General features: G+C 45.2%; 2 protein-coding genes across 2 annotated transcripts in view; both read right to left on the reverse strand.

The window, feature by feature from the left end:
- Positions 1–17,761: 17,761 nt before the first annotated feature.
- On the reverse strand, positions 17,762–19,590 carry LOC119357736. The gene is made up of 6 exons (XM_037624588.1): positions 19,585–19,590; positions 19,401–19,491; positions 18,767–19,308; positions 18,422–18,605; positions 18,094–18,158; positions 17,762–17,955 (listed from the first exon to the last, which is right to left on the reverse strand). Exons 1-5 carry the CDS (start codon positions 19,588–19,590, stop codon positions 18,139–18,141), a joined length of 843 nt encoding a protein of 280 aa, XP_037480485.1. The 3' UTR covers positions 17,762–17,955; positions 18,094–18,138.
- Positions 19,591–22,960: 3,370 nt separating this feature from the next.
- The window catches only part of LOC119353811, a 7,256-nt gene continuing 3,682 nt past the window's right edge, over positions 22,961–26,534 (reverse strand). Inside the window, exons 7-13 of the mRNA XM_037620493.1 lie at positions 26,346–26,502; positions 26,002–26,079; positions 25,151–25,251; positions 24,518–24,688; positions 24,249–24,323; positions 23,751–23,837; positions 22,961–23,601 (exon numbers count right to left, since the gene is read on the reverse strand). Coding sequence (XP_037476390.1) covers positions 23,263–23,601; positions 23,751–23,837; positions 24,249–24,323; positions 24,518–24,688; positions 25,151–25,251; positions 26,002–26,079; positions 26,346–26,502 — 1,008 coding nt within the window. The 3' untranslated portion in view covers positions 22,961–23,262. The remainder of the gene's footprint in view (positions 23,602–23,750; positions 23,838–24,248; positions 24,324–24,517; positions 24,689–25,150; positions 25,252–26,001; positions 26,080–26,345; positions 26,503–26,534) is intronic.

Consider the following 26,534-nt stretch of genomic DNA (forward strand, 5'->3'; position numbering starts at 1 on the left):
AAGAAACCCAAGGTTGAACCCAAACCCGAGACTAAGTGCTTCTGTAATAAAGGGAACAGCCACTGGAGCAGAATTACCCTAGATACTTGGTAGATAAGAAGGCTGGCAAGGTCGATAGAAGTATATTGGATGTATTATGTTAATGTGTACTTTACTAGTACTCCTAGTAGCACCAGGGTATTAGATACCGGTTCGGTTGCTAAGTGTTAGTAACTCGAAATAAAAGCTATGTAATAAACGGAGACTAGCTAAAGGTGAGATGGCAATATGTGTTGGAAGTTTTTCCAAGCTTGATGTGATCAAACATCGCACGCTCCCTCTACCATCGAGATTGGTGTTTGCGTTGAGCATAGACATGATTGGATTATGTCTATCGCAATACGATTATTCATTTAAGGAGAATAATGGTTACTCTGTTTATTTGAATAATACCTTCAATGGTCTTACACCTAAAATGAATGGTTTGTTGAATCTCGATCGTAGTGATACACATGTTCATGCCAAAAGATATAAGATAGTAATGATAGTACCACCTACTTGTGGCACTGCCACGTAAGTCATATCGGTATAAAACGCATGAAGAAGCTCCATGATTGATGGATCTTTGGGCTCACTCGTTTTTGAAAGGATTGAGACATGCGAACCATGTTTGTTGGTATATATGCATGAAGAAACTCTATACAGATGGATCGTTTGGACTCACTTGATTTTGAATCACTTGAGACATGCAAATCATACCACATGGGCAAGATGACTCAAAGCCTCGTTTTCAGTAAAATGGAACTAGAAAGCAACTTGTTGGAAGTAATACATTTTGATGTGTGCAATCCAATGAGTGCTGAGGCATGTAGTGGATATCGTTATGTTCTTACTTCACAGATGATTTTAGTAGATTTACTTGATGAATCACGAGTCTGAATTATTGAAAGGTTCAAGTAATTTCAGGGTAAAGTTGAAAGATCGTCGTGACAAGAGGATAAAATATCTATGATATGATCATAGAGATGAATATCTGAATTACGAGTTTGGCATAGAATTAAGACATTGTGGAAATTGTTTCACAACTAATACAGCCTGGAACACCATAGTGTGATGGTGTGTCCGAACATCATAACTGCACCCTATTGGATATGATGCATACCATGATGTCTCTTATCGAATTACCACGATAGTTTATGGGTTAGGCATTAGAGACAACCACATTCACTTTAAATAGGGCACCACGTAATTCCGATGAGATGACACTATATGAACTATGGTTTAGAGAAACCTAAGCTGTCATTTCTTAAAAGTTTGGGGCTGCGACGCTTATGCGAAAAAATTTCAGGCTGATAAGCTCGAACCCAAAGCGGATAAATGCATCTTCATAGGACACCCAAAATAGTTGGGTATACCTCCTGTCTCAGATCCGAAAGCAATAAGGGATTGTTTCTAGAATCGGGTCCTTTCTCGAGGAAAAGTTTCTCTCAAAAGAATTGAGTGGGAGGATGGCGAACCGTCTCTTCAACTAGTGTGTGGCAGGGCACAGGAAGTTGTTCCTGTGGCACCTACAACAATTGAAGTGGAAGCTTATGATAGTGATCATGAAACTTCAGATCAAGTCATTACCAAACCTCGTGGGATGACAAGGATGCGTACTACTTCAGAGTGGTACGTGATCCTGTCTTGGAAGTCATGTTGCTAGACAACAATGTACCTACGAGCCATGGAGAAGCGATGGTGGGCCCGGATTCTGATAAATGGCTCGAGGCCATAAAATCCGAGATAGGATCCATGTATGAAAACAAAGTGTAGACTTTGGAAGAACTACTTGATGGTCATAAGGCTGTTAGGTACATATGGATTTTAAAAGGAAGACGGACAATGATGGTAAGTATCATCATTAAGAAAGCTCGACTTGTCGTTAAGATGTTTTTCGACAAGTTCAAGGAGTTGACTACGATGAGACTTTCTCACTCGTAGCGATGCTAAGAGTCTGTTGGAATTATATTAGCGATTACTACATTATTTATGAAATCTTGCAGATAGGATGTCAAAAACATTGTTTCCTCGACGATTTTCTTGAGGAAAGGTTGTATGTGATACAACTGGAAGGTTTTGTCAATCCTGAAAGATGCTAATAAGTATGCAAAGCTCCAGCAATCCTTCTAAGGACTGGAGTAAGCATCTTGGAGTTGGAATGTACGCTTTGATGAGATGATCAAAGATTTTGGGTTTATACAAAGTTTATGAGAAACTTGTATTTCCAAAGAAGTGAGTGGGAGCACTATAGAATTTCTGATGAATATATGTTGTTGACATATTGTTGATCAGAAATGACGTAGAATTTCTGGAAAGCATATAGGGTTATTTGGAAAGTATTTTTCAATGGAAAACCTGGATTAGGCTACTTGAGTATTAAGCATTAAGATCTATAAGGCTTAATAGTACTTTCAAATGAGCACATACCTTGACATGATCTTGAAGGTGTTCAAGATGGACCAGTCAAAGAAGGAGTTCTTGCCTGAGTTGTAAGGTATGAAGTTAAGACTTAAAGCTCGACCACGGCAGAAGAAAGAGGAAGCACGAAGGCCGTCCCCTATGCTTTTGTCATAGGCTCTATACGGTATGCCATGCTGAGTACCGCACCTGATGTGTGCCTTGCCACATATCTGGCAAGAGGGTACAAAGGTAATCTAGGAGTAGATCACCAGATAGCGGTCTAAATTATCCTTAGAGGAATAAGGATATGTTTCTCGGTTATGGAGGTGATAAAGAGTTCGACGTAAAGAGTTACGTCGATGCAAGCTTAACACCTATCCGGATAGCTCTGAGTAGAGATACCAGATACGTATAATGGAGCAACAATTTAGAATAGCTCCAAGTAGAACAGTTATTTGAAATGGCTCCAAATATAGCGTAGTAGCTGCATCTACAAGATGACATAGAGATTTGTGAAGTACATACGGATCTGAATGTTGCAGACCCGTTGACTAAAACCTCTCTCACAAGCAAAACATGATCAAACCCAGAACTCATTGAGTCTTAATCACATGATGATGTGAACTAGTTTAGTGACACTAGTAAACTCTTTGGATGTTGGTCACATGGCGATGTGACCTGTGAGTGTTAATCACATGGCGATGTGAACTAGATTATTGACTCTAGTGCAAGTGGGAGACTGTTGGAAATATGCCCTAGAGGCAATAATAAATTAGTTATTATTATTATATTTCCTTGTTCATGATAATCGTTTATTATCCATGCTATAATTGTATTGATAGGAAACTCGGATACATGTGTGGATACATAGACAACACCATGTCCCTAGTAAGCCTCTAGTTGACTAGCTCGTTGATCAATAGATGGTTACGGTTTCCTGACCATGGACATTGGATGTCGTTGATAACGGGATCACATCATTGGGAGAATGATGTGATGGACAAGACCCAATCCTAAGCATAGCACAAGATCGTGTAGTTCGCATGCTAAAGTTTTTCTAATGTCAAGTATCATTTCCTTAGACCATGAGATTGTGCAACTCCCGGATACCGTAGGAATACTTTGGGTGTGCCAAACGTCACAACGTAACTGGGTGGCTATAAAGGTACACTACAGGTATCTCCGAAAGTGTCTGTTGGGTTGGCACGAATCGAGACTGGGATTTGTCACTTCGTGTGACAGAGAGGTATCTCTGGGCCCACTCGGTAGGACATCATCATGTGCACAATGTGATCAAGGAGTTGATCACGGGATGATGTGTTATGGAACGAGTAAATATACTTGCCGGTAACGAGATTGAACAAGGTATCGGGATACCGACGATCGAATCTCGGGCAAGTATCGTACCGCTAGACAAAGAGAATTGTATACGGGATTGATTAAGTCCTTGACATCGTGGTTCATCCAATGAGATCACCGTGGAACATGTGGGAGCCAACATGGGTATCCAGATCCTGCTGTTGGTTATTTACCGGAGAGTCATCTCGGTCATGTCTGCATCTCTCCCGAACCCGTAGGGTCTACACACTTAAGGTTCGGTGACGCTAGGGTTGTAGGGATATGTATATGCAGTAACACGAAAGTTGTTCAGAGTCCCGGATGAGATCCCGGACGTCATGAGGAGTTCCGGAATGGTCCGGAGGTAAAGAATTATATATAGGAAGTGCTATTTCGGCCATCGGGACAAGTTTCGGGGTCACCGGTATTGTACCGGGACCACCGGAAGGGTCCCGGGGGTCCACCGGGTGGGGCCACCTATCCCGGAGGGCCCCATGGGCTGAAGTGGGAAGGGATCCAGCCCAAAGTGGGCTGGGGCGCCACTTCCCTCTAGGGCCCATGCGCCTAGGGTGGAAAAAACCCTAGGGGAAGAGTCCCAAAGGGGGAAGGCACCCCCTAGGTGCCTTGGGGAGGAGGGACTCCTCCCTTGGCCGCCGCCCCCCCTAGGAGATTGCATCTCCTAGAGCCGGGCGCCCCCTCCCTTGGCTCCCTATATATAGTGGGGAAGGAGGGCCTCTCACCCCATGCCTTGGTGCCTCCCTCTCCCTCTCCAACACCTCCTCCTCCTCCATAGAGCTTAGCGAAGCCCTGCTGGAGTACTGCAGCTCCATCACCAACACGCCGTCGTGCTGCTGCTGGAGCCATCTTCCTCAACCTGTCCTCCCCCCTTGCTGGATCAAGAAGGAGGAGACGTCGCTGCTCCGTACGTGTGTTGAACGCGGAGGTGCCGTCCGTTCGGCGCTAGGATCATCGGTGATTTGGATCACGACGAGTACGACTCCATCAACCCCGTTCTCTTGAACGCTTCCGTGCGCGATCTACAAGGGTATGTAGATCCACTCCTCCCTCGTTGCTAGATGACTCCATAGATAGATCTTGGTGACACGTAGGAAAATTTTGAATTATTGCTACGTTCCCCAACACCCCATTGCTGGATCAAGAAGGAGGAGACGTTACGCTGACCGTACGTGTGTTGAAACGCGGAGGTGCCGTCCGTTCGGCGCTAGGATCTCCGGTGATTTGGATCACGTCGAGTACGCCTTCCTCATCCCCGTTCTTTGAACGCTTCCGCGCGTGATCTACAAAGGTATGTAGATGCAATCCAATCACTCGTTGCTAGATGAACTCCTAGATGGATCTTGGTGAAACCGTAGGAAAATTTTTGTTTTTTGCAACGTTCCCCAACAGTGGCATCATGAGCTAGGTCTATGCGTAGTTCTCTTGCACGAGTAGAACACAATTTGTTGTGGGCGTTGATGTTGTCACCTTTCTTGCCGCTACTAGTCTTATCTTGCTTCAACGGTACTGTGGGATGAAGCGGCCCGGACCAACCTTACACGTACGCTTACGTGAGACCGGTTCCACCGACTGACATGCACTAGTTGCATAAGGTGGCTGGCGGGTGTCTGTCTCTCCCACTTTAGTTGGAGCGGATTCGATGAAAAGGGTCCTTATGAAGGGTAAATAGAAGTTGACAGATCACGTAGTGGCTTTAACGTAGGTAAGAAAACGTTCTTGCTAGAACCCTATTTCAGCCACGTAAAACTTGCAACAACAATTAGAGGACGTCTAACTTGTTTTTGCAGCAAGTGCTTTGTGATATGATATGGCCAAAGTTGTGATGAATGATGAATGATATATATGTGATGTATGAGATGTTCATGCTATTGTAATAGGAATCACGACTTGCATGTCGATGAGTATGACAACCGGCAGGAGCCATAGGAGTTGTCTTTATTTTTTGTATGACCCGCGTGTCATTGAGAAACGCCATGTAAATTACTTTACTTTATTGCTAAACCTGTTAGCCATAGTAGTAGAAGTAATAGTTGGCGAGCAACTTCATGGAGACACGATGATGGAGATCATGATGATGGAGATCATGGTGTCATGCCGGTGACAAGATGATCATGGAGCCCCAAGATGGAGATCAAAGGAGCTATGTGATATTGGCCATATCATGTCACTATTATTATTTGATTGCATGTGATGTTTATCATGTTTTTGCATCTTGTTTGCTTAGAACGATGGTAGTAAATAAGATGATCCCTCATAATAATTTCAAGAAAGTGTTCCCCCTAACTGTGCACCGTTGCGACAGTTCGTTGTTTTGAAGCACCACGTGATGATCGGGTGTTAGATTCCAACGTTCACATACAACGAGTGTAAGACAGATTACACATGCAAACACTTAGGTTGACTTGACGAGCCTAGCATGTACAGACATGGCCTCGGAACACAGAAGACCGAAAGGTCGAGCATGAGTCGTATAGAAGATACGATCAACATGAAGATGTTCACTGATGTTGACTAGTCCGTCTCACGTGATGATCGGACACGGCCTAGTTAACTCGGATCATGTTATACTTAGATTACTGGAGGGATGTCTATCTAAGTGGGAGTTCATTGAATAATTTGATTAGATGAACTTAATTATCATGAACTTAGTCTAAAATCTTTACAATATGTCTTGTAGATCAAATGGCCAACGTAGTCCTCAACTTCAACGCGTTCCTAGAGAAAACCAAGCTGAAAGACGATGGCAGCAACTACACGGACTGGGTCCGGAACCTGAGGATCATCCTCATAGCTGCCAAGAAAGATTATGTCCTACAAGCACCGCTAGGTGACGCACCCGTCCCACAGAACCAAGACGTTATGAACGCTTGGCAGACACGTGCTGATGATTACTCCCTCGTTCAGTGCGGCATGCTTTACAGCTTAGAACCGGGGCTCCAAAAACGTTTTGAGAGACATGGAGCATATGAGATGTTCGAAGAGCTGAAAATGGTTTTCCAAGCTCATGCCCGGGTCGAGAGATATGAAGTCTCCGACAAGTTCTTCAGCTGTAAGATGGAGGAAAATAGTTCTGTCAGTGAGCACATACTCACAATGTCTGGGTTACATAACCGATTGACTCAGCTGGGAGTTAATCTCCCGGATGACGCGGTCATTGACAGAATCCTCCAGTCGCTTCCACCAAGCTACAAGCGCTTTGTGATGAACTTCAATATGCAGGGGATGGAAATAGACCATTCCTGAGGTATTTGCAATGCTGAAATCAGCAGAGGTAGAAGTCAAAAAGGAACATCAAGTGTTGATGGTGAATAAAACCACTAAGTTCAAGAAAGGCAAGGGTAAGAAGAACTTCAAGAAGGACGGCAAGGGAGTTGCCGCGCCCGGTAAGCAAGCTGCCGGGAAGAAGCCAAAGAATGGACCCAAGCCCGAGACTGAGTGCTTTTATTGCAAGGGAAGTGGTCACTGGAAGCAGAGCTGCCCCAAATACTTAGCGGACAAGAAGGCCGGCAAAACGAAAGGTATATGTGATATACATGTAATTGATGTGTACCTTACCAGTATTCGTAGTAGCTCCTGGGTATTTGATACCGGTGCGGTTGCTCACATTTGTAACTCAAAACAGGAGCTGCGGAATAAGCGGAGACTGGCGAAGGACAAGGTGACGATGCGCGTCGGGAATGGTTCCAAGGTCAATGTGATCGCCGTCGGCACGCTACCTCTACATTTACCTTCGGGATTAGTTTTAAACCTTAATAATTGTTATTTAGTGCCAGCTTTGAGCATGAACATTGTATCAGGATCTTGTTTAATTCGAGATGGCTACTCATTTAAATCCGAGAATAATGGTTGTTCTATTTATATGAGAGATATGTTTTATGGTCATGCTCCGATGGTGAATGGTTTATTCTTAATGAATCTCGAGCGTAATGCTACACATGTTCATAGTGTGAGTACCAAAAGATGTAAGATTGATAATGATAGTCCCACATACTTGTGGCACTGCCGCCTTGGTCACATAGGTGTCAAACGCATGAAGAAGCTCCATGCTGATGGACTTTTAGAGTCTCTTGATTACGAATCATTTGACACATGCGAACCATGCCTCATGGGTAAAATGACCAAGACTCCGTTCTCAGGAACAATGGAGCGAGCAACCAACTTATTGGAAATCATACATACTGATGTGTGCGGTCCAATGAGTGTTGAGGCTCGCGGTGGCTATCATTATGTTCTCACCCTCACGGATGACTTGAGTAGATATGGGTATGTCTACTTAATGAAACACAAGTCTGAGACCTTTGAAAAGTTCAAAGAATTTCAGAGTGAGGTTGAGAATCAACGTGACAGGAAAATCAAGTTCCTGCGATCAGATCATGGAGGAGAATACTTGAGTCACAAGTTTGGCACACACTTAAGAAAATGTGGAATAGTTTCACAACTCACGCCGCCTAGAACACCTCAGCGTAATGGTGTGTCCGAACGTCGTAATCGCACTCTATTAGATATGGTGCGATCTATGATGTCTCTTACCGATTTACCGCTATCTTTTTGGGGCTATGCTTTAGAGACTGCCGCATTCACTTTAAATAGGGCTCGGTCGAAATCCGTTGAGACGACACCGTATGAATTATGGTTTGGAAAGAAACCTAAGCTATCGTTTCTAAAAGTTTGGGGATGCGATGCTTATGTCAAGAAACTTCAACCTGAAAAGCTCGAACACAAGTCGGAAAAATGCGTCTTCATAGGATACCCTAAAGAAACTATTGGGTATACCTTCTACCTCAGATCCAAAGGCAAGATCTATGTTGCCAAGAATGGATCCTTTCTGGAGAAAGAGTTTCTCTCGAAAGAAGTAAGTGGGAGGAAAGTAGAACTTGATGAAGTATTACCTCTTGAACCGGAAAATGGCGCAACTCAAGAAAATGTTCCTGAGGTGCCTGCACCGACTAGAGAGGAAGTTAATGATGATGATCATGAAACTTCAGATCAAGTTGATACTGAAATTCGAAGGTCCACAAGGACACGTTCCGCACCAGATTGGTACGGCAACCCTGTCTTGGAAATCATGTTGTTAGACAACGGTGAACCTTCGAACTATGAAGAAGCGATGGCGGGCCCGGATTCCGACAAATGGCTAGAAGCCATGAAATCCGAGATAGGATCCATGTATGAAAACGAAGTATGGACTTTGACTGACTTACCTGTTGAGCGGCGAGCCATAGAAAATAAATGGATCTTTAAGAAGAAGACGGACGCGGATGGTAATGTGACCATCTATAAAGCTCGGCTTGTCGCTAAGGGTTATCGACAAGTTCAAGGGGTTGACTACGATGAGACTTTCTCACCGGTAGCGAAGCTAAAGTCCGTCCGAATCATGTTAGCGATTGCCGCATTCTACGATTATGAGATATGGCAAATGGACGTCAAAACGGTATTCCTTAATGGTTTCCTTAAGGAAGAATTGTATATGATGCAGCCGGAAGGTTTTGTCGATCCTAAGAATGCTAACAAGGTGTGCAAGCTCCAACGCTCGATTTATGGGCTGGTGCAAGCATCTCGGAGTTGGAACATTCGCTTTGATGAGATGATCAAAGCGTTTGGGTTTACACAGACTTATGGACAAGCCTGCGTTTACAAGAAAGTGAGTGGGAGCTCTGTAGCATTTCTCATATTATATGTAGATGACATACTTTTGATGGGAAATGATAAAGAACTCTTGGACAGCATTAAGGCCTACTTGAATAAGAGTTTTTCAATGAAGGACCTTGGAGAAGCTGCTTATATATTAGGCATCAAGATCTATAGAGATAGATCGAGACGCCTCATAGGTCTTTCACAAAACACATACCTTGATAAGATATTGAAGAAGTTCAATATGGATCAGTCTAAGAAGGGGTTCTTACCTGTGTTACAAGGTGTGAAATTGAGCTCAGCTCAATGTCCGACCACGACAGAAGATATAGAAGAGATGAGTGTCATCCCCTATGCCTCAGCCATAGGTTCTATTATGTATGCCATGCTGTGTACCAGACCTGACGTAAACCTTGCCGTGAGTTTGGTAGGAAGGTACCAAAGTAATCCCGGCAAGGAACACTGGACAGCGGTCAAGAATATCCTGAAGTACCTGAAAAGGACTAAGGAAATGTTTCTCATTTATGGAGGTGACGAAGAGCTCGTCGTAAAAGGTTACGTCGACGCTAGCTTCGACACAGATCTGGATGACTCTAAGTCACAAACCGGATACGTGTATATTTTGAATGGTGGGGCAGTAAGCTGGTGCAGTTGCAAGCAGAGCGTCGTGGCGGGATCTACATGTGAAGCGGAGTACATGGCAGCCTCGAAGGCAGCGCATGAAGCAATTTGGGTGAAGGAGTTCATCACCGACCTAGGAGTCATACCCAATGCGTCGGGGCCAATCAAACTCTTCTGTGACAACACTGGAGCTATTGCACTTGCCAAGGAGCCCAGGTTTCACAAGAAGACCAGGCACATCAAGCGTCGCTTCAACTCCATTCGTGAAAATGTTCAAGATGGAGACATAGATATTTGTAAAGTACATACGGACCTGAAAGTAGCAGATCCGTTGACTAAACCTCTCCCTAGAGCAAAACATGATCAACACCAGAATTCCATGGGTGTTCGATTCATCGCAATGTAACTAGATTATTGACTCTAGTGCAAGTGGGAGACTGTTGGAAATATTCCCTAGAGGCAATAATAAAAGGATTATTATTATATTTCCTTGTTCATGATAATTGTCTTTATTCATGCTATAACTGTGTTATCCGGAAATCGTAATACATGTGTGAATAATAGACACCAACATGTCCCTAGTAAGCCTCAGGTTGACTAGCTCATTGATCAATAGATAGTCATGGTTTCCTGACTATGGGCATTGGATGTCATTGACAACGAGATCACATCATTAGGAGAATGATGTGATGGACAAGACCCAATCCTAAACATAGCATAAGATCGTATAGTTCGTTTGCTAGAGTTCTCCAATGTCAAGTATCTTTTCCTTAGACCATGAGATCGTGTAACTCCCGGATACCGTAGGAGTGCTTTGGGTGTACCAAACGTCACAACGTAACTGGGTGACTATAAAGGTATACTACGGGTATCTCTGAAAGTGTCTGTTGGGTTGACACGGATCAAGACTGGGATTTATCACTCCGTATGACGGAGAGGTATCACTGGGCCCACTCGGTAATGCATCATCAATATGAGCTCAAAGTGACCAAGTGTCTGGTCACGGGATCATGAATTACGGTACGAGTAAAGTGACTTGCCGGTAACGAGATTGAACGAGGTATTGGGATACCGACGATCGAATCTCGGGCAAGTAACATACCGATTGACAAAGGGAATTGTATACGGGGTTGCTTGAATCCTCGACATCGTGGTTCATCCGATGAGATCATCGAGGAGCATGTGGGAACCAACATGGGTATCCAGATCCCGCTGTTGGTTATTGACCGGAGAGCGATCTCGGTCATGTCTACATGTCTCCCGAACCCGTAGGGTCTACACACTTAAGGTTCGGTGACGCTAGGGTTGTAGGGATATGTATATGTAGTAACCTGAATGTTGTTTGGAGTCCCGGATGAGATCCCGGACGTCACGAGGAGTTCCGGAATGGTTCGGAGGTAAAGAATTATATATAGGAAGTGCTATTTCGGCCGTCGGGACAAGTTTCGGGGTCACCGGTATTGTACCGGGACCACCGGAAGGGTCCCGGGGGTCCACCGGGTGGGGCCACCTGCCCCGGGGGGGGCACATGGGCTGTAGGGGTGTGCGCCTTGGCCTATATGGGCCAAGGGCACCAGCCCCAATAGGCCCATGCGCCAGGAGATCAAGAAAGGAAGAGTCCTAAATGGGGAAGGCACCTCCTAGGTGCCTTGGGGAGGAGGGATTCCTCCCTTGGCCGCCGCCCCCCTAGGAGATTGCATCTCCTAGGGCCGGCGCCCCCCCTAGGCTCCCTATATATAGTGGGGGAAGGAGGGCCTCTCAGACCACGCCTTTGGTGCCTCCCTCTCCCTCTCCAACACCTCCTCCTCCTCCATAGAGCTTGGCGAAGCCCTGCCGGAGTACTGCAGCTCCACCACCACCACGCCGTCGTGCTGCTGCTGGAGCCATCTTCCTCAACCTCTCCTTCCCCATTGCTGGATCAAGAAGGAGGAGACGTTACGCTGACCGTACGTGTGTTGAAACGCGGAGGTGCCGTCCGTTCGGCGCTAGGATCTCCGGTGATTTGGATCACATCGAGTACGCCTTCCTCATCCCCGTTCTTTGAACGCTTCCGCGCGTGATCTACAAAGGTATGTAGATGCAATCCAATCACTCGTTGCTAGATGAACTCCTAGATGGATCTTGGTGAAACCGTAGGAAATTTTTTGTTTTCTGCAATGTTCCCCAACACAAACGTCACAACGTAACTGGGTGATTATGAAGGTGCTCTACAGGTGTCTCCGAAGGTACTTGTTGAGTTGGCATATTTCGAGATTAGGATTTGTCACTCCGATCATCGGAGAGGTATCTCTGGGCCCACTCGGTAATACACATCACTATAAGCCTTGCAAGCATTGTAACTAATGAGTTAGTTGCGGGATGATGTATTACAGAACGAGTAAATAGACTTGCGGGTAACGATATTGAACTAGGTATTGAGATACCGACGATCGAATCTCGGGCAAGTAACATACCGATGACAAAGGGAACAACGTATGTTGTTATGCGGTTTGACCGATAAAGATCTTCGTAGAATATGTAGGAGCCAATATGAGCATCCAGGTTCCGCTATTGGTTATTGACCGGAGATGTGTCTCGGTCATGTCTACATGGTTCTCTAACCCGTAGGGTCCGCACGCTTAATGTTCGGTGACGATGTGTATTTTGAGTTGTGTGATTTGATGTACCGAAGGTAGTTCGGAGTCCCGGATGAGATCGGGGATATGACGAGGAGTCTCGAAATGGTCGAGGCGTAAAGATTGATATATTAGACGACTATATTCAGACATCGGAAAGGTTCCGAGTGATTCAGGTATTTTTCGGAGTACCGGAGAGTTACGGGAATTCGTATTGGGCCTTAATGGGCCATACGGGAAAGGAGAGAAAGGCCTCAAAAGATGGCCGCACCCCTCCCCATGGTCTGGTCCGAATTGGACTAGGGAAGGGGGGGCGCCCCCTTCCTTCCTTCTCCTTTCCCTTCCCCTTTTCATATTCCATATGGGAGAAGGAATCCTACTAGGACTAGGGAGTCCTAGTAGGACTCCACACTTCTGGCGCGCCCTAGGGGCCGGCCGGCCTCCCCTCCTCCATCCTTTATATACAGGGGCTTGGGGGCACCCTAGAACACACAAGTTGATCTGTTGATCTCTCCCAGCCGTGTGCGATGCCCCCTCCAGCATATTCCACCTCGGTCATATCGTAGAGGTGCTTAGGCGAAGCCCTGCGTCGGTAGCATCATCATCACCATCATTACGCCGTTGTGCTGACGAAACTCTCCCGTGAAGCTCTACTGGATCGGAGTTCGTGGGACGTCATCGAGCTGAACGTGTGCTGAACTCGGAGGTGCCCTGCTTTCGGTACTTGGATCGGCCGGATCGTGAAGACGTACGACTACATCAACCACGTTGTGCTAACGCTTCCGCTTTTGGTCTACGAGGGTACGTAGACGACACTCTCCCCTCTCGTTGCTATGCATCACCATGATCTTGCGTGTGCATAGGAATTTTTTTGAAATTATTGCGTTCCCCAATACTATCATGCATGTCAATGAGTTGCCAAGCTTGACGTGCTAGGAGTGCTTGATTAAATAGCTTGTAATCACGGAATCCAAGAACACCTTTGCACTTCGGCTGCAGCAAATTATCCCAAGCCTTCCATTGCACTTTCCTGCAGCCATTTTTAGAACCCCAATAGAAATTTCTAACCATCCTTGTTAGATCATCAAAACTGAAAACGGAAGTTTGAAGACACCCATTATATAAGCAGGGAGAGCTTGTGCGACTGATTTTATTAATACCTCTCTACCAGGTCGAGATTAGGATTTGTCACTCCGTATATCGGAGAGGTATCTCTAGGCCCTCTCGGTAATGCACATCACTATGAGCCTTGCAAGCAATGTGACTAATGAGTTAGTCACGGTATGATGCATTACGGAACGAGTAAAGAGACATGCCGGTGACGAGATTGAACTAGATATGATGATACCGACGATCGAATCTCAGGCAAGTAACATACCGATGACAAAGGGAATGACGTATGTTGTTATGACCGATAAAGATCTTCGTAGAATATGTAGGAACCAATATGAGCATCCAGGTTCCGCTATTAGTTATTGACCAGAGATGAGTCTTGATCATGTCTACATAGTTCTTGACCCCGTAGGGTCCGCACGCTTAACGTTCGATGACGAGATGTATTATGAGTTATGTGATTTGATGTACCGAAGGTTGTTCGGAGTCCCGGATGTGATCACTGACATGACGAGGAGTCTCGAAATGGTCGATACATAAAGATTCATATATTGAAAGGCTACATTCGGACACCAGAATTGTTCGGGTCGTTTCGGATAAGTTTCGGAGTACCGGGGTTACCGGACCCCCCCCCCCAGAAAGTTATGGGCCTTAGTGGGCCTTAGGGGAGAGAGAGGGACGCAGCCAGGAGGTGGTGCCCCCCCCCCAAGGGGAGTCCGAATAGCACAAGGGGAGGGGGCGCGACCCCTCATTCCCTCTCCCTCTCCCTCTCCTTCCTTCTTCTCCTAGTTGGACTAGGAAAGGGGGGAACCTACTCCTACTAGGAGTAGGATTCCCCACCTTGGGCGCGCCCCTTGTGGTCGGCCCTCCTCCTCCTCCCCTCCTTTATATACGAGGGAGGGGGCACCCCATAGACACACAAGTTGATATTTAGCCGTGTGCGGTGCCCCCCTCCACAGTATTACACCTCAGGCATATTGTCGTAGTGTTTAGGCGAAGCCCTGCGTTGGTAACTTCATCATCACCGTCAACATGCCGTCGTGCTGACGAAACTCACCCTCGGCCTCAGCTGGATCAAGAGCACGAGAGACGTCACCGAGCTGAACGTGTGCAGATCACGAAGGTGCCGTGCGTTCGGTACTTGATCGGTTGGATCGCGAAGAAATTCGACTACATCAACCGCGTTACTTAACGCTTCCGCTTTCGGTCTACGAGGGTATGTAGACACACTCTCCCCTCTTGTTGCTATGCATCTCCTAGATAGATATTGCGTGATCGTAGGATTTTTTTTTGAAATACTGCGTTCCCCAATAGTCCAAAGCTCCCTTCACTTTTAATGCTTGCTCCTGTGTAGCTTCAAAGAAAAGTAAGGTATCATCCGCAAATAGCAAATGTGAGATCCCTTGTACTCTTATACATATTTTTATGGGTGTAATATTCCCAACATTGATCTCATGCTTCAAAATGGCAGATAGACCGTCAGCCACAAATAAGAATAAGAACAGTGATAATGGGTCACCTTGTCGTAGCCCTTGCGAAGGTGCAAATGAATCTAAGATGGTTCAGTTTAATTTAACTGAATACCTCACCGACGTGACACATGCCATTATCTGGTCCACCCATCGACGAAAGAAACCCAACTTTTGCATCATTTACTTCAAGAATACTCAATCAACTCTATCATATGCTTTTGTCAGGTTCAGTTTATAAGCATAAAAACTCTCGGTAGGATCCTTTTCCTGCTTAATGTGATGAATGCACTCGAAGGCAATGAGTGCATTATCCATTATCATCCTCCCCGAAATAAAGAATTGCAGGAAATCAAGGCAGGGTCCCACCTAGCCCTATCAAGATGACCATGCACCCAACAGCGACTTCCATGCTCAGGCTAAGGGGCCGTTGGCCCACACGCCGGCCTCTTCCAGCGCGAAGATGTCCTACTAAACCGGGCGTAAACTTAAACAAGATATAGATACAAAATCATAAACCTGCAGACATTTCTTACGGGGCATAATCCCCTACTAAACCTCCTAATAATCTCCGATGAGTCCTAGTGCTATACAATCAAATAACATCACGTGAGACTGTAATTAGCAACCCGTAACTAACCTTCCGAGTGTGGCATTGCTCCTAAAGACAACCCTTACCGCATCACTTGTTAGAATAAAAATCTTAAAACCTAAAATTTGACATGTTTGCAGAGCAATGCTACACGAAAAGATTCTGAAGGACCCTTATGATTAGGTATTCTTTTCCCCAGATCAGGCAGATAATTACGGGATTAACGGGGATGCTTACTTGTAGAAGTCCGTAATTTTCGGTTTGCAATCTACCAAATGGCAAGCAAAGTCGTGTATCAAAACCCAAAACAAAATAACACTTGCAACATAGCCGGCAAAACCGAAATAACACCAGGGCATTTCGTCAACCAAAATCTGAACCCTCGGCCGACTGTCTGCCGTGCCGTGCCGTGCCGCCGCGCCGATTCCCAGCAAGATATAGCTGCGTGCGATCTCATCTGGTCTAGACAAAACGAACTAGGCTTTCTGATACGCCGGCCGCCGGCCGATCAGAGCCGGGTTGACCATACGCCGCATAGTATGTGATAGATATTCAGCCTCGTCGCAAGATTCACAAACCCCATTACACTATCGATCGTATCCTCTCGCCCAAAAGCGACACGGGATTCAGGACCACATCGCGGCAGCTTCTCGCTACTTCTGGGCTCCATAATTTTATGCGTCGATCGGCCCGTCCGCCAATGGCGAATCATGAGTGTCCCTGCCCTGTCCAGGCAGAAAATTACAATGGAAATAGGGCTCGCAAGTTGCATCTAAACAAAGGGGAATAGCGAACTTTCGTCGAAAACAAGCAAGTAAACTCTATCTAGCCAGGCAGTCTCCTGGTTTAACTCATCTCATTCTCTCCTCCTTGTGGATCCCTAGGATCCTTCCTTAACTAACAAAGACCACATGCCAGCAGCCAATCTCAAAACAGCCACACATGCCTGCTGTCGGTGCTGTAGTGTACTTGTACACTGCTTCTGAGCTGAGGCGCTGTGTATGGATGGAAAGATGGCATTGTGGAAATGCCGATTTCCCGGTTCAAGTACAAAATCGACAAGAAAGAAAAATGAGATTCTAGTTTTTTTTCTTCTTCAGTTGTGGATCATATGTAAGTGCTATAGGTTACTTGTTGCACCAGATTTTAGGAAATGCACCACATTGCACCAGGTTTTACACCCCCCAGTCCTGATTTGGGCTCGGTTCAACCCTTCGACTTGAGTGTTTTTTCATAGTTCTAAAAATGTGGATCAGCCAGCCATGTGTTTTAGACAAATACATGGTCCATCATGCATGGAATATACAGTAGTACTACTCAAAGGTATTCAAAATCCAGCTTGTTTTGGGACAAGCAAATGATGAGAGTGGGCATTTTCCCAATTTTTACCAGATACACTATGTACTGCTGTACTTTGCAATGGACTCGTATTCAATTGACACATCGGCCTTTGCCAAAGGTGCACAGCGTTGCTTGGCGCCCACTCATGTGTACCTTTTTTTCCAGAGTTGGCACGGGCGCACACGAATGTGCCGGGGACCTGCCCCTGATCCAAATGCCAATGGAGATTTGGGATCGATGCAACCCCCGGCTCCAGGCCGGCTGGCCTTCCGTTTTCGGCCGCTTCTCATGTTCCGAGTACCCTAGTTGCTGTACCGTTTCTGTCCATTCATGGCACATACTTTCATTGCACCATGTTCCACCATGATCTTGAGATCGACCACATTGATTGATTAGACTAAGATAAAGTGCACATGAGGTTTTACTTTGCTTCACTTCACTAATTAGTAGGAATTACTGCAACATCTAGTATCCCACAGAATGGAAAGGAATTTATATATAAGGGGAGTATACATGGAACATGGATATATCAGACCTCTGAAACAAAAATCAAAGGGAGTAATCCCTCAAAAAGAAAGGAAGGAAAGAGGGAGTAAGACTAGTTAAGCTGAAAACTGATTCCTCCTATGAACAGCAGATCAAATCTTGGCTTGTCGACCCGTTCGTTCAGTGCAACACCCTGGCGCATTCCATCATATGTCCTCCGCCTCATCGATTTGGCGTTCAACACGTCGTTCAACATATATCACCGGGATCATTACAGCGTCGATGGCATTATAATTAACATCCGTGTAATCTGCAAAATTTTACACCATCCAAAATTCAGCAGTTGGCACGATAACTCTAACTGTTGATGTTTGAAGGTCTTTAGGGTTAACTGATTCGTCCATGCATGCAATTTGATAGTACTATGCGTATCAGTTATAGAGCTTACCATTTCACATCATAATGATCTTGACCTTGTGTGTCAGCTATCGCTTTACACCTCTAGAACAATGACTGCAAAAAAGCAAGAAATTACACATAAGTCCATGCTTATTATTAAGTACTACGTCCGCAAAGAAACGATTCGATTTTCCTGCATGCATGGGTCTGATTACACATGAGTGCAAAGTAGTAGTCATTCTAGAGATTTTAATATGGACTACATACAGATGTATATAGACGTAGTTTAGAGTGTAGATTCACTCATTTTGCTTTATATTTAGGAACGTAGGGAGTAGTTAAGTCTGAAGTGAAATTAATCAACTCTGGAAACTTACAATCTGAATCTGTTTTGTCCCACTTGAAGACATCTTCTCCGTAGTCATCCTCCTCCTCGTCGTGGTGACCATCCATTTGGATCCTTCCCATTGGTTTGTCCTCCAGGTAATACTTCCTCGACGACGATGCCGCGTTGCTCTGGCGCGGGGCGCTCATCTTCTTTTGAAGCATCGTCTTAAACAACTACACATACACAACAAAAGTTAGGAAAACACACATTATTATTGCATGATCGCCCATGCATAAAAGAAACGTAATAATAAAACCTAGCTAGCTATGTGAACACTGGTTATTAAGATCTGCATGGTAATATATGTATATATCGAATATCACATGTGTGTTACCTTCTCTAGTTTTGTTTCGACTGGATCCTTGAGGCTGGGCTGCGGCGGGAAGCCGCCCCGGCAGGCGAACATGTTCTTGAGGAGGAACTTGAAGGACTTCTGCTTGACGCCCCCGCCGTTGCCGTTGGTGCTGACGAGGAGCTCCCTGGCCTTGCTGAGTATGATCTGCGTGTCCGGCGAGAACTCCCCGTTCTGCCCGCCATCGGCGCCCTGCAGCCTGAGCGAGAGCCGCCGGTCGACCTCGAGGCTGGAGGGGCAGTTGAGGAACCTGTCGAGCGGCAGGTTCTGCTCCTCGTCGCCGGCGCCGGCGGTGGAGCCGCGGGAGCTGGACTTAGACTTGGCGCGCCTGAGTAGCTTGTTCAGCGCGTCCTGCAGCTTCTTCACCTCCTCGATGGTGAAGTCCGGCACCGCCTGATCTGGCGCCGGCGCCGGCGTGGGCTCGTTGCCGAGGGTTCCGATGGTTCCGATGGAGAGCATGCTCCAGTCGCCGGGGAGTTCGTCGTCGGCCTGGCCGCGGCAACTATTCTCCCGGACCGGGGCATCTACGCACGTGAAACGCATGCATGAGCATCTACGTGCTCTTCAGAAAGCGTACGTACGCATGCATGGGAGTGAAACGAAACGAGTGACTTACTGCGAACCGAGCTCGCGCCCGCGGCGGCGGCGGCGGCGGATCGTTTCTTCTCCTGCTTGGTGTTCAGACGATTCTGCACCCAGTTGATGATCTGGAAGACGAAACCATCACAGTCAGCTGCTGCACTACTCATCAGAAAACAAAAGGAAGAAGAACTGTAAAACATCGTCAGCAGCGAGCTTACCCCCATCGATCCCTACTCTCTTCAAGCACAAGCTGCTGGCTTCGTCGGAGGGTCGGTGAATTACCCAGTGAGATTGGCGCAAGTACTGCCAGAACCGCGAGAATGATCGGTGAGCAGCTGATACGCAACTGTTTTCAGGTGCCCTCTGCCTGGCGATGAGCGAGGACACAACGCACGGGGGCTTCTCCTGCGGCCACTACTGCATGTATCGGGACGAAAGCTTGAGAGCTAGCGCGTCTAGTAAAAAGGAAGCGAGTGAGTGACTTGGATGGAGCAAGGGTCCCCTGCCCCCACGAATTAAATAGGGTGAGTGAGAGCGCTGGCGGCCGAATTACATCCGGTGGCAGGCTTACTGCTTGATGTATATATTACTGCAATAAGGGGAAGAAAAGGAGAAACGGCTACCTATGTTAATCAGGCCAAATTGCATCCAGTTGAAGCATACATTACTGTTTTCAAGAATCGCCGTTACGAGTATACAGTGTATGCTGTACTTCTCCTTTCTACCATATATAGACTAAGGCAGTGGTGGAAATGAAGCATTCGCGTTAAGAGGGAATCGCACAAATACACAACATTTGGGGCTGAGGTAATACAAAACCTCGACTCTAGGGGATTTTAACAAAAACCCACAATTCTAGGACTAGTCAGTAACAAAAAAAACAAATATTATGTAAATATTGTGCATTTGTGCAATTTGCTCTAGCGTTAATTAGGTGCAAGCAACGCTTGTTTTTCCCTATCTTATCGTGGGAGCTTAAATATAGAGGTGCTCTAACATTCACAATAAATCACGTGGATTTTTCGATCGAGCATGTACTCCCTCTCTTCTTGTTTGTAACTCTAATTTTATCAAATTTTAATCTGGAATTTAAATAGCAACATATAATTAATAAACCGCAAGGGAGGGAGTACACGAGTAGAAATATAGGATCACAACTCGGGGATATGATTGTACCGGTTGTTTTCTCCCTATGTACAAATGTTGTGCTTACTGCTCCGTTCTGATTTTTTAGTGTGGAGTTTTTTTTGTACCCACATAACCACACTGCAACACGAGCAAAAAAATTGAAAGCACCATCTATGCATGCCTCCAACTCAACCGTACACACCGCCGCCAATGGCATGCCACCTCCTCATTCGCACGCTTGTGGCACTTACCCGATTAATCCGCTGCTACCCACATCCCCCAACTTGCAAATCTCACAATGACATGCCCCGGCAGACCATTACAGACACAGGCTACACTCGCACCACCCTACCCTCTCAATCTGTCATGACAAGCGTCCAGAGCCTCCCAACTTGCATTGCCATATCCCCCATCTTGTGCCGCAACTTACCGCTGACCACACCGCGCACCCCATGCAAATTCCAGCAGCATGTAGGTGATCGAGGGGAGGGAGGTCATTGGCAAGGTAGAGCCTGGCCCATATTCCGTTGAGGTCGGCCTAATCCATGTTCTTCAAATCAGTCCCTCTTTGATTCAAATGATTTTTGGAGGATTAGAATCCTTATAATTTTTTTGTTTGGTCGTTTGATTGAATCCTACGATATTTTTCATAAGAAATCATTTGTACTATATTTCATAGAAAATCTAGCATCCACTTCAACTTCTTTTAAAATATCCTTTGTTTTCTCTGTGATGCAATCAAACAAACTCAAATCATGTAGGATATGAAAGGGCATGGTAGTGTTTTTTCTTCTATCCCTGCATTTCTACAATCCCGCAAATTGAAGAGGCCCTCCATTTGGCATGGATTTAACCTTCTGGACTGGCCCATGGTTAATTCCTGCGTCTCCACCTCAGCCCCGTAAGAGTTTTTCATTGAAAATTTCCCGTAAGTGTAGGATCTCTCCTTCCAATATGATCATTGGATGCCATTGCGGAGTTTTAACGGTCTATGTATGTATACCCTGTTATAACGCACATACAAAATTAGCTGGTCAAGGTAAAAGGATCGAAGATCGTCCTTGAGAAAAGCACGCCCCATGCAGGCAGCCAAGAGACTAAAACCGATGGAATATGCACCAGCAGGTGCCCGGTGCCAGCAGCCAAGAGCCTGAAGCCCTGGAACCGAAGCGGGGCGTGCGTGGCGCGAGCGCAGCCGATGGATGAAACCGAGCAAGATCCGGGGCGCGCATACGTGGGCTCACACGGACCCCGCCATCCGGCCCCTAGTTTAACCCAGCTGCGCGTGGGAGATCGCGACGCCCACCATTCCCTCAAAAAATCTATTTACGCCCACTAAACTGTACCCCTCCGGTATTTAGGCGGAGGGAGGGCTTGCGGGATCGGAGGGGGCCTCGTGGGGACTAATTAATCACGTCGCTAATTGTTAGCCCGGAGACTGATGGCGGCCCGGGCGTTCAGGGGGTTAATTAGGGGTAGACCGGTGATTAAACAAGCAGGTGTCAGCCCGACACGATGTGGTCTGGTCTGGTCGTGACACTTGGCGCCTTGGATCGTGTTGGATGGCCCCTGATTGGCCGCGCCACTCGCATTCGCCATGGACGGGCCGACTGCACGCGCATATGTCATTTTCTCGACAGGAAAATTGGGCACCGTACTACTGCTACTACGTGCTCCATGCCAAGCCTCTCCCACGCAGTCGCGCGCATCTTCTCCAAAAGAAAAGGCAGTTGCCCACCGGAAGAAGATCAAGGAAACCATCTTCTCCTCCCCACTTGCCCCGTTGCACGTAGGGATGTAAGTGGCAAATAAATGGCGTCTACAATCCCGTTTAGTTAGTTTTTTCTAGCTTGATAGTTCATTTTTCTCAAACAAACTAAAAATCTTTTTGAACTATCATATCATAAGTGGACTTTAAACGGGATTAAACGGGACCCGGTTGACATCCTAGTTGCACGTCCTTCTTGCGCATCGACGGAAAACATTTGGCGCCGATCTCCCAGGCATTGTGCTTGGGGGCGACGCGCGCACGTGTCACCTTTTTCTGAAATAAAAGGCTCCTGTGCTACTAGCCTACTATTACGTGCTCCATGCGGCCATGCCTCCCAACTCAAAGCTGTGCTAGAAGAAAAAATAACTGCTACTCCTCTTATACCATTTCATAATGTAAGAGCGTTTTTGTTTTTGACACTACAATCTTGTTCAAGTATAGACACGATGTTACTGTATGACCCTAGGGCCACAATAATTCGAAGATACAGGGAAAATGGGAGAGGTTTAACACACAGGTCCTAATCCTCTTATACCATTGACGGCAATGGCTAGCGATCCGCGTCGCATGTTGCCGCTCCGACACACCGACTGCATGCATACCGCCCAAGTGTATTATCGAAAACAATTGGACCTTAAACACTTCCAAGGAAGCGAGTCAAATCACAAGCCACATGACTTGGCAAAGGCGGCGTCTTCCCTGGGCATCGGCCAGCATCTTTGGCATTTTAAATGAATATAATAAAGCCACCGTTCTACTTTAAAAAGAAGTCTCTACCATCTGCTCTCTCCTTTTTGTACAGTACTTCTACAATATATAAAAAAGCTCATCCGACCATTTGGGCTAGTCCAAACTTACACTGACTATCCGAAGTTGTATCATCATGGACAAGTTGTACAACCAAAGACGGCCTGATCATTCTTGATCAAGCATTCTACACAGTATGACACCCACAGGCTTCTGCCCACTCTAGTTATGTACACACCCCGGGCTCTCACTACGACTCGGACCCTCCACAGCACACCTCCGCGCAGCACTCGTAGCAGCCGAGGCACGATAGCGCAGCGCAGATCTGTGCCATCAAGATGGCGCACTGGTCGTTCATCTTGTTGCACGCCTTGATGCAGCACATGCAGCAGAGGCAGTCCGCGACTCGGCCGCAGCACCCGCCCGCCTTCTTGAATATCTTCAACGTCTCCAGTGGTTTCTCGTCGCCGAAACATGTGAGGAGGTTTTCCCTGGTGGCTGCTTTGTCACCGAATCCAAGTTTTAGACCATGAAGCTGGAATCGTAATGGCTCATTGGCGCCTTTGTGTCCTTTCTGTTTCTGCTTGACCTGCGTAGTAGTGAGTGCACAAAGTTTTAGTTAGCAATCTTTATAATGTTTCAACAAGGCATCGACAAAAGAAACAGCGATATGCAATAGAGATCATCTCTAGGTCCAATCTGCCCTCGAAAGGAAAGAAAATAATATGTAGGACCTACTTTTTGTGCTGCATCCAAATTGGTTTGAAGTACAACCATGCTTGTGTACTCTGAAAGAACACTATTCTCTATGCTTAATTTTATCACCTGCAAAATAGAAGAAACGGAGTTACTCAAAAATTATGCAACCATATAATATCAACTGAATGGTTTCAAACCACACAATACAAGATGCTTTGAGCCATAAATGAACTGGAAACTGATCAGCACAAAAGCATACAGCAACAGCACATCTTTAAATGTCTCAGTATCAACAGCTTTTCATGGTTCTTCAGAACAGGGATGTAGACGAAATATCAGCAACTTGTCAAAAACCAATCAACAACCCTTTTACTTGTCTACTCGTATGATGCATGGAACAACTATGTTTTTGGTGCTTCTTCAACTTTGTGCACCATGATACGACAAGTTCTTGTTCTAGGAATTTCTATTTCTATTAAATACAACTCCATGCCCTGAAAGTTCAATGCAGGTTTAAAGCAAAAAAAGAAAAGGCACCTTTCTCTCCAATTGTTTGTCTGCAGAAAGCCATGCCTTTGCTGTGAGAAGAGCAATCTGCTGTGCTGCGAAAATCTGGAAACCATGAAAAGAAATGCAGAGCTTCACAGCATTAAGTTAAGAATTAAGTTAAGTGATGGTCCTAAAGCATGAAATACCACTTGGCCAAAGATTTAAATCATCTTCACAGAATGAAGTTAAGAACTTGCACAAGTATCCTGATGAATCATAAGACAGATGTACAAAGTAGCAAAGTTTGAGCATTTTACGTTATCAAGAGGCATGTCCGTTATATGCTGGACCTTCAGCTCAATCGAGATCTCTGTCATGTCAGCCAAGTAACCTGTTGCCACAACTGTCTCAGGGAACTTGCCTTGGTATTTTCCAGATATACATAAAGGACACTGTGCTGAAATGTCTGGAATATATTCAGAATCCACCTGAACAGAATGGAAAAGGTACAGTAATAAGATCATCAAATATACTGCATTTCTCTGTCTGTACTTACAAAATTGTGTCCCACATCCCATCCAGCACTAACTATGTTATGGTGATATAGAAGATGATAAGCAGTAAGTACAGTCTAATCCACATCTGTACACTGCCTGGAAAAATAATCTGAACTGTATAATATAGAACACCGCAACATAGGGTACCTAATAAAGCATTATACTACCTACATTCCAAAACGCTTTTGGTAGGCTACACTAACCTACCAAAACGTCTTATATTTTGGAATGGAGGTAGTATAACACAAAAACTGCAAAATGAAATTTACAGCAGTCGATAAATGCTAAGGGCATAGTTTCTTTTTTTATCATAAGCATCCTATAAATTCACAAAACCAAGTAACTTTTAGATCAATATGTACAAAAGGTGATGTGATTAACATGCAGACTCACTTCAAAATCATCGAGGTGTCCCGTAGCATCAATGGAGATGTTTGCCACTATTGTATTTGATGCTTTCCTGAACCACTTAAGTATTTGACTCTCAATTGATCCTGGATTAAAAAGAACAGGGAAAAGATACTATAATAAATATTTAGTAACTTGACTTCAATAAATCCTGCATTTATTGTTAATGCATACTCCCTCCGTCCGGAAATACTTGTCCTAGAAATGGTTATATCCATTTCTAGGACAAGTATTTCCGGACGGAGGGAGTACCAATAAACAGGTTGTTAAACTGTTGATTGCTGAAAGATGTATTGCACATATCTCCAAATCAGTGATATAAATAGGACACCCTCCGTCCCAAAAAGCTTGTCTCCGTAGCTACACACGTTTTAGTGTTAGATACATCCGTATTTAGACAAATCTAAGACAAGCATTTTAGGACAGAGGTAATACTGTTATTAAATTGACACAACTAAAAATTAGATTAAATCACAGTCAAAGAGCATGGTAGGAATTAATTTTTTTAGTAAAGTTTGGCAGCTCTCAGCTTATATTGATGTGGTACAGAGGAGAAGATTGGCTATGTGGATTGCTTTTGTTCCCTTTAAGAAAAACTTGGCCTTACTTCAGGACTTGGGTAGATACATGGGTTTTTAAGTGGGAACATTGACGTACTTGTAATCAAATAATAATATCGAATAATATATGGCCATCACTCAAAACACGCAATAGAAAAAGGCTATACATAATACACAGATCAATTTTCTATATTCAAAGTTCATAAGGGCACATCATACTGTTTTCTAGTTCAAGTAAATGAAAGCAATGGGGTAAAAGGGGTGGGAGGTTAGTACCTGTCTCAAGTGCAGCATCAAAATGCCCCTTGCCAATTGATGCCACCATGCGCAAGAAATAATGGTTGCAATATAAACCTAACATTTTCAAGTGAGTGGGTTGCAAAGAATTAGAAAACAAACACACCATACTACCAAAGAACAAAATAACAAAAACAATTTTATGCAGGATGCATATAGAAAGATCAGATGCCAGAAAAATAAGAGACAATGGTTGCAATATAGAAAGATCAGATGCCAATAAGCTTAGAAACAATATTCATTTTAGCCTGGCAACTACTTGGATATAGTTCTAGAATTCAGGTACAATAAATTGTGTACTGGAAGGTGCTCCTTGAGATTACCTAGTCCGAACGTAGAAATTCGGGGAGATTTAGATCCTCTGCTGAGGAGCTCATTTTTCACAGTTTGGCAGATGTCATGCTCATCATCAACCGATCCATCAGTCATAAGAAAAATTTGTGGGAGCGCATCATGGGCACTTGACAATAATGCCATCGCCTTGCATGAGAAAAAAATGCAAATATGAAACA

The sequence above is a fragment of the Triticum dicoccoides genome, chromosome 2A (genome assembly GCF_002162155.2).
Source record: "Triticum dicoccoides isolate Atlit2015 ecotype Zavitan chromosome 2A, WEW_v2.0, whole genome shotgun sequence".
Classification (NCBI taxonomy): Eukaryota; Viridiplantae; Streptophyta; class Magnoliopsida; order Poales; family Poaceae; genus Triticum; species Triticum dicoccoides.

What these genes read in the sequence shown, in the direction of transcription:
- LOC119357736 (XM_037624588.1), bottom strand. An exon ending in GGGCGCGAGCTCGGTTCGCA is followed by an intron (nt 19,309 to 19,400) that starts GTAAGTCACTCG and finishes TCACGTGCGTAG; the next exon opens with ATGCCCCGGTCCGGGAGAAT. An exon ending in GGACAAAACAGATTCAGATT is followed by an intron (nt 18,159 to 18,421) that starts GTAAGTTTCCAG and finishes GCTTTTTTGCAG; the next exon opens with TCATTGTTCTAGAGGTGTAA.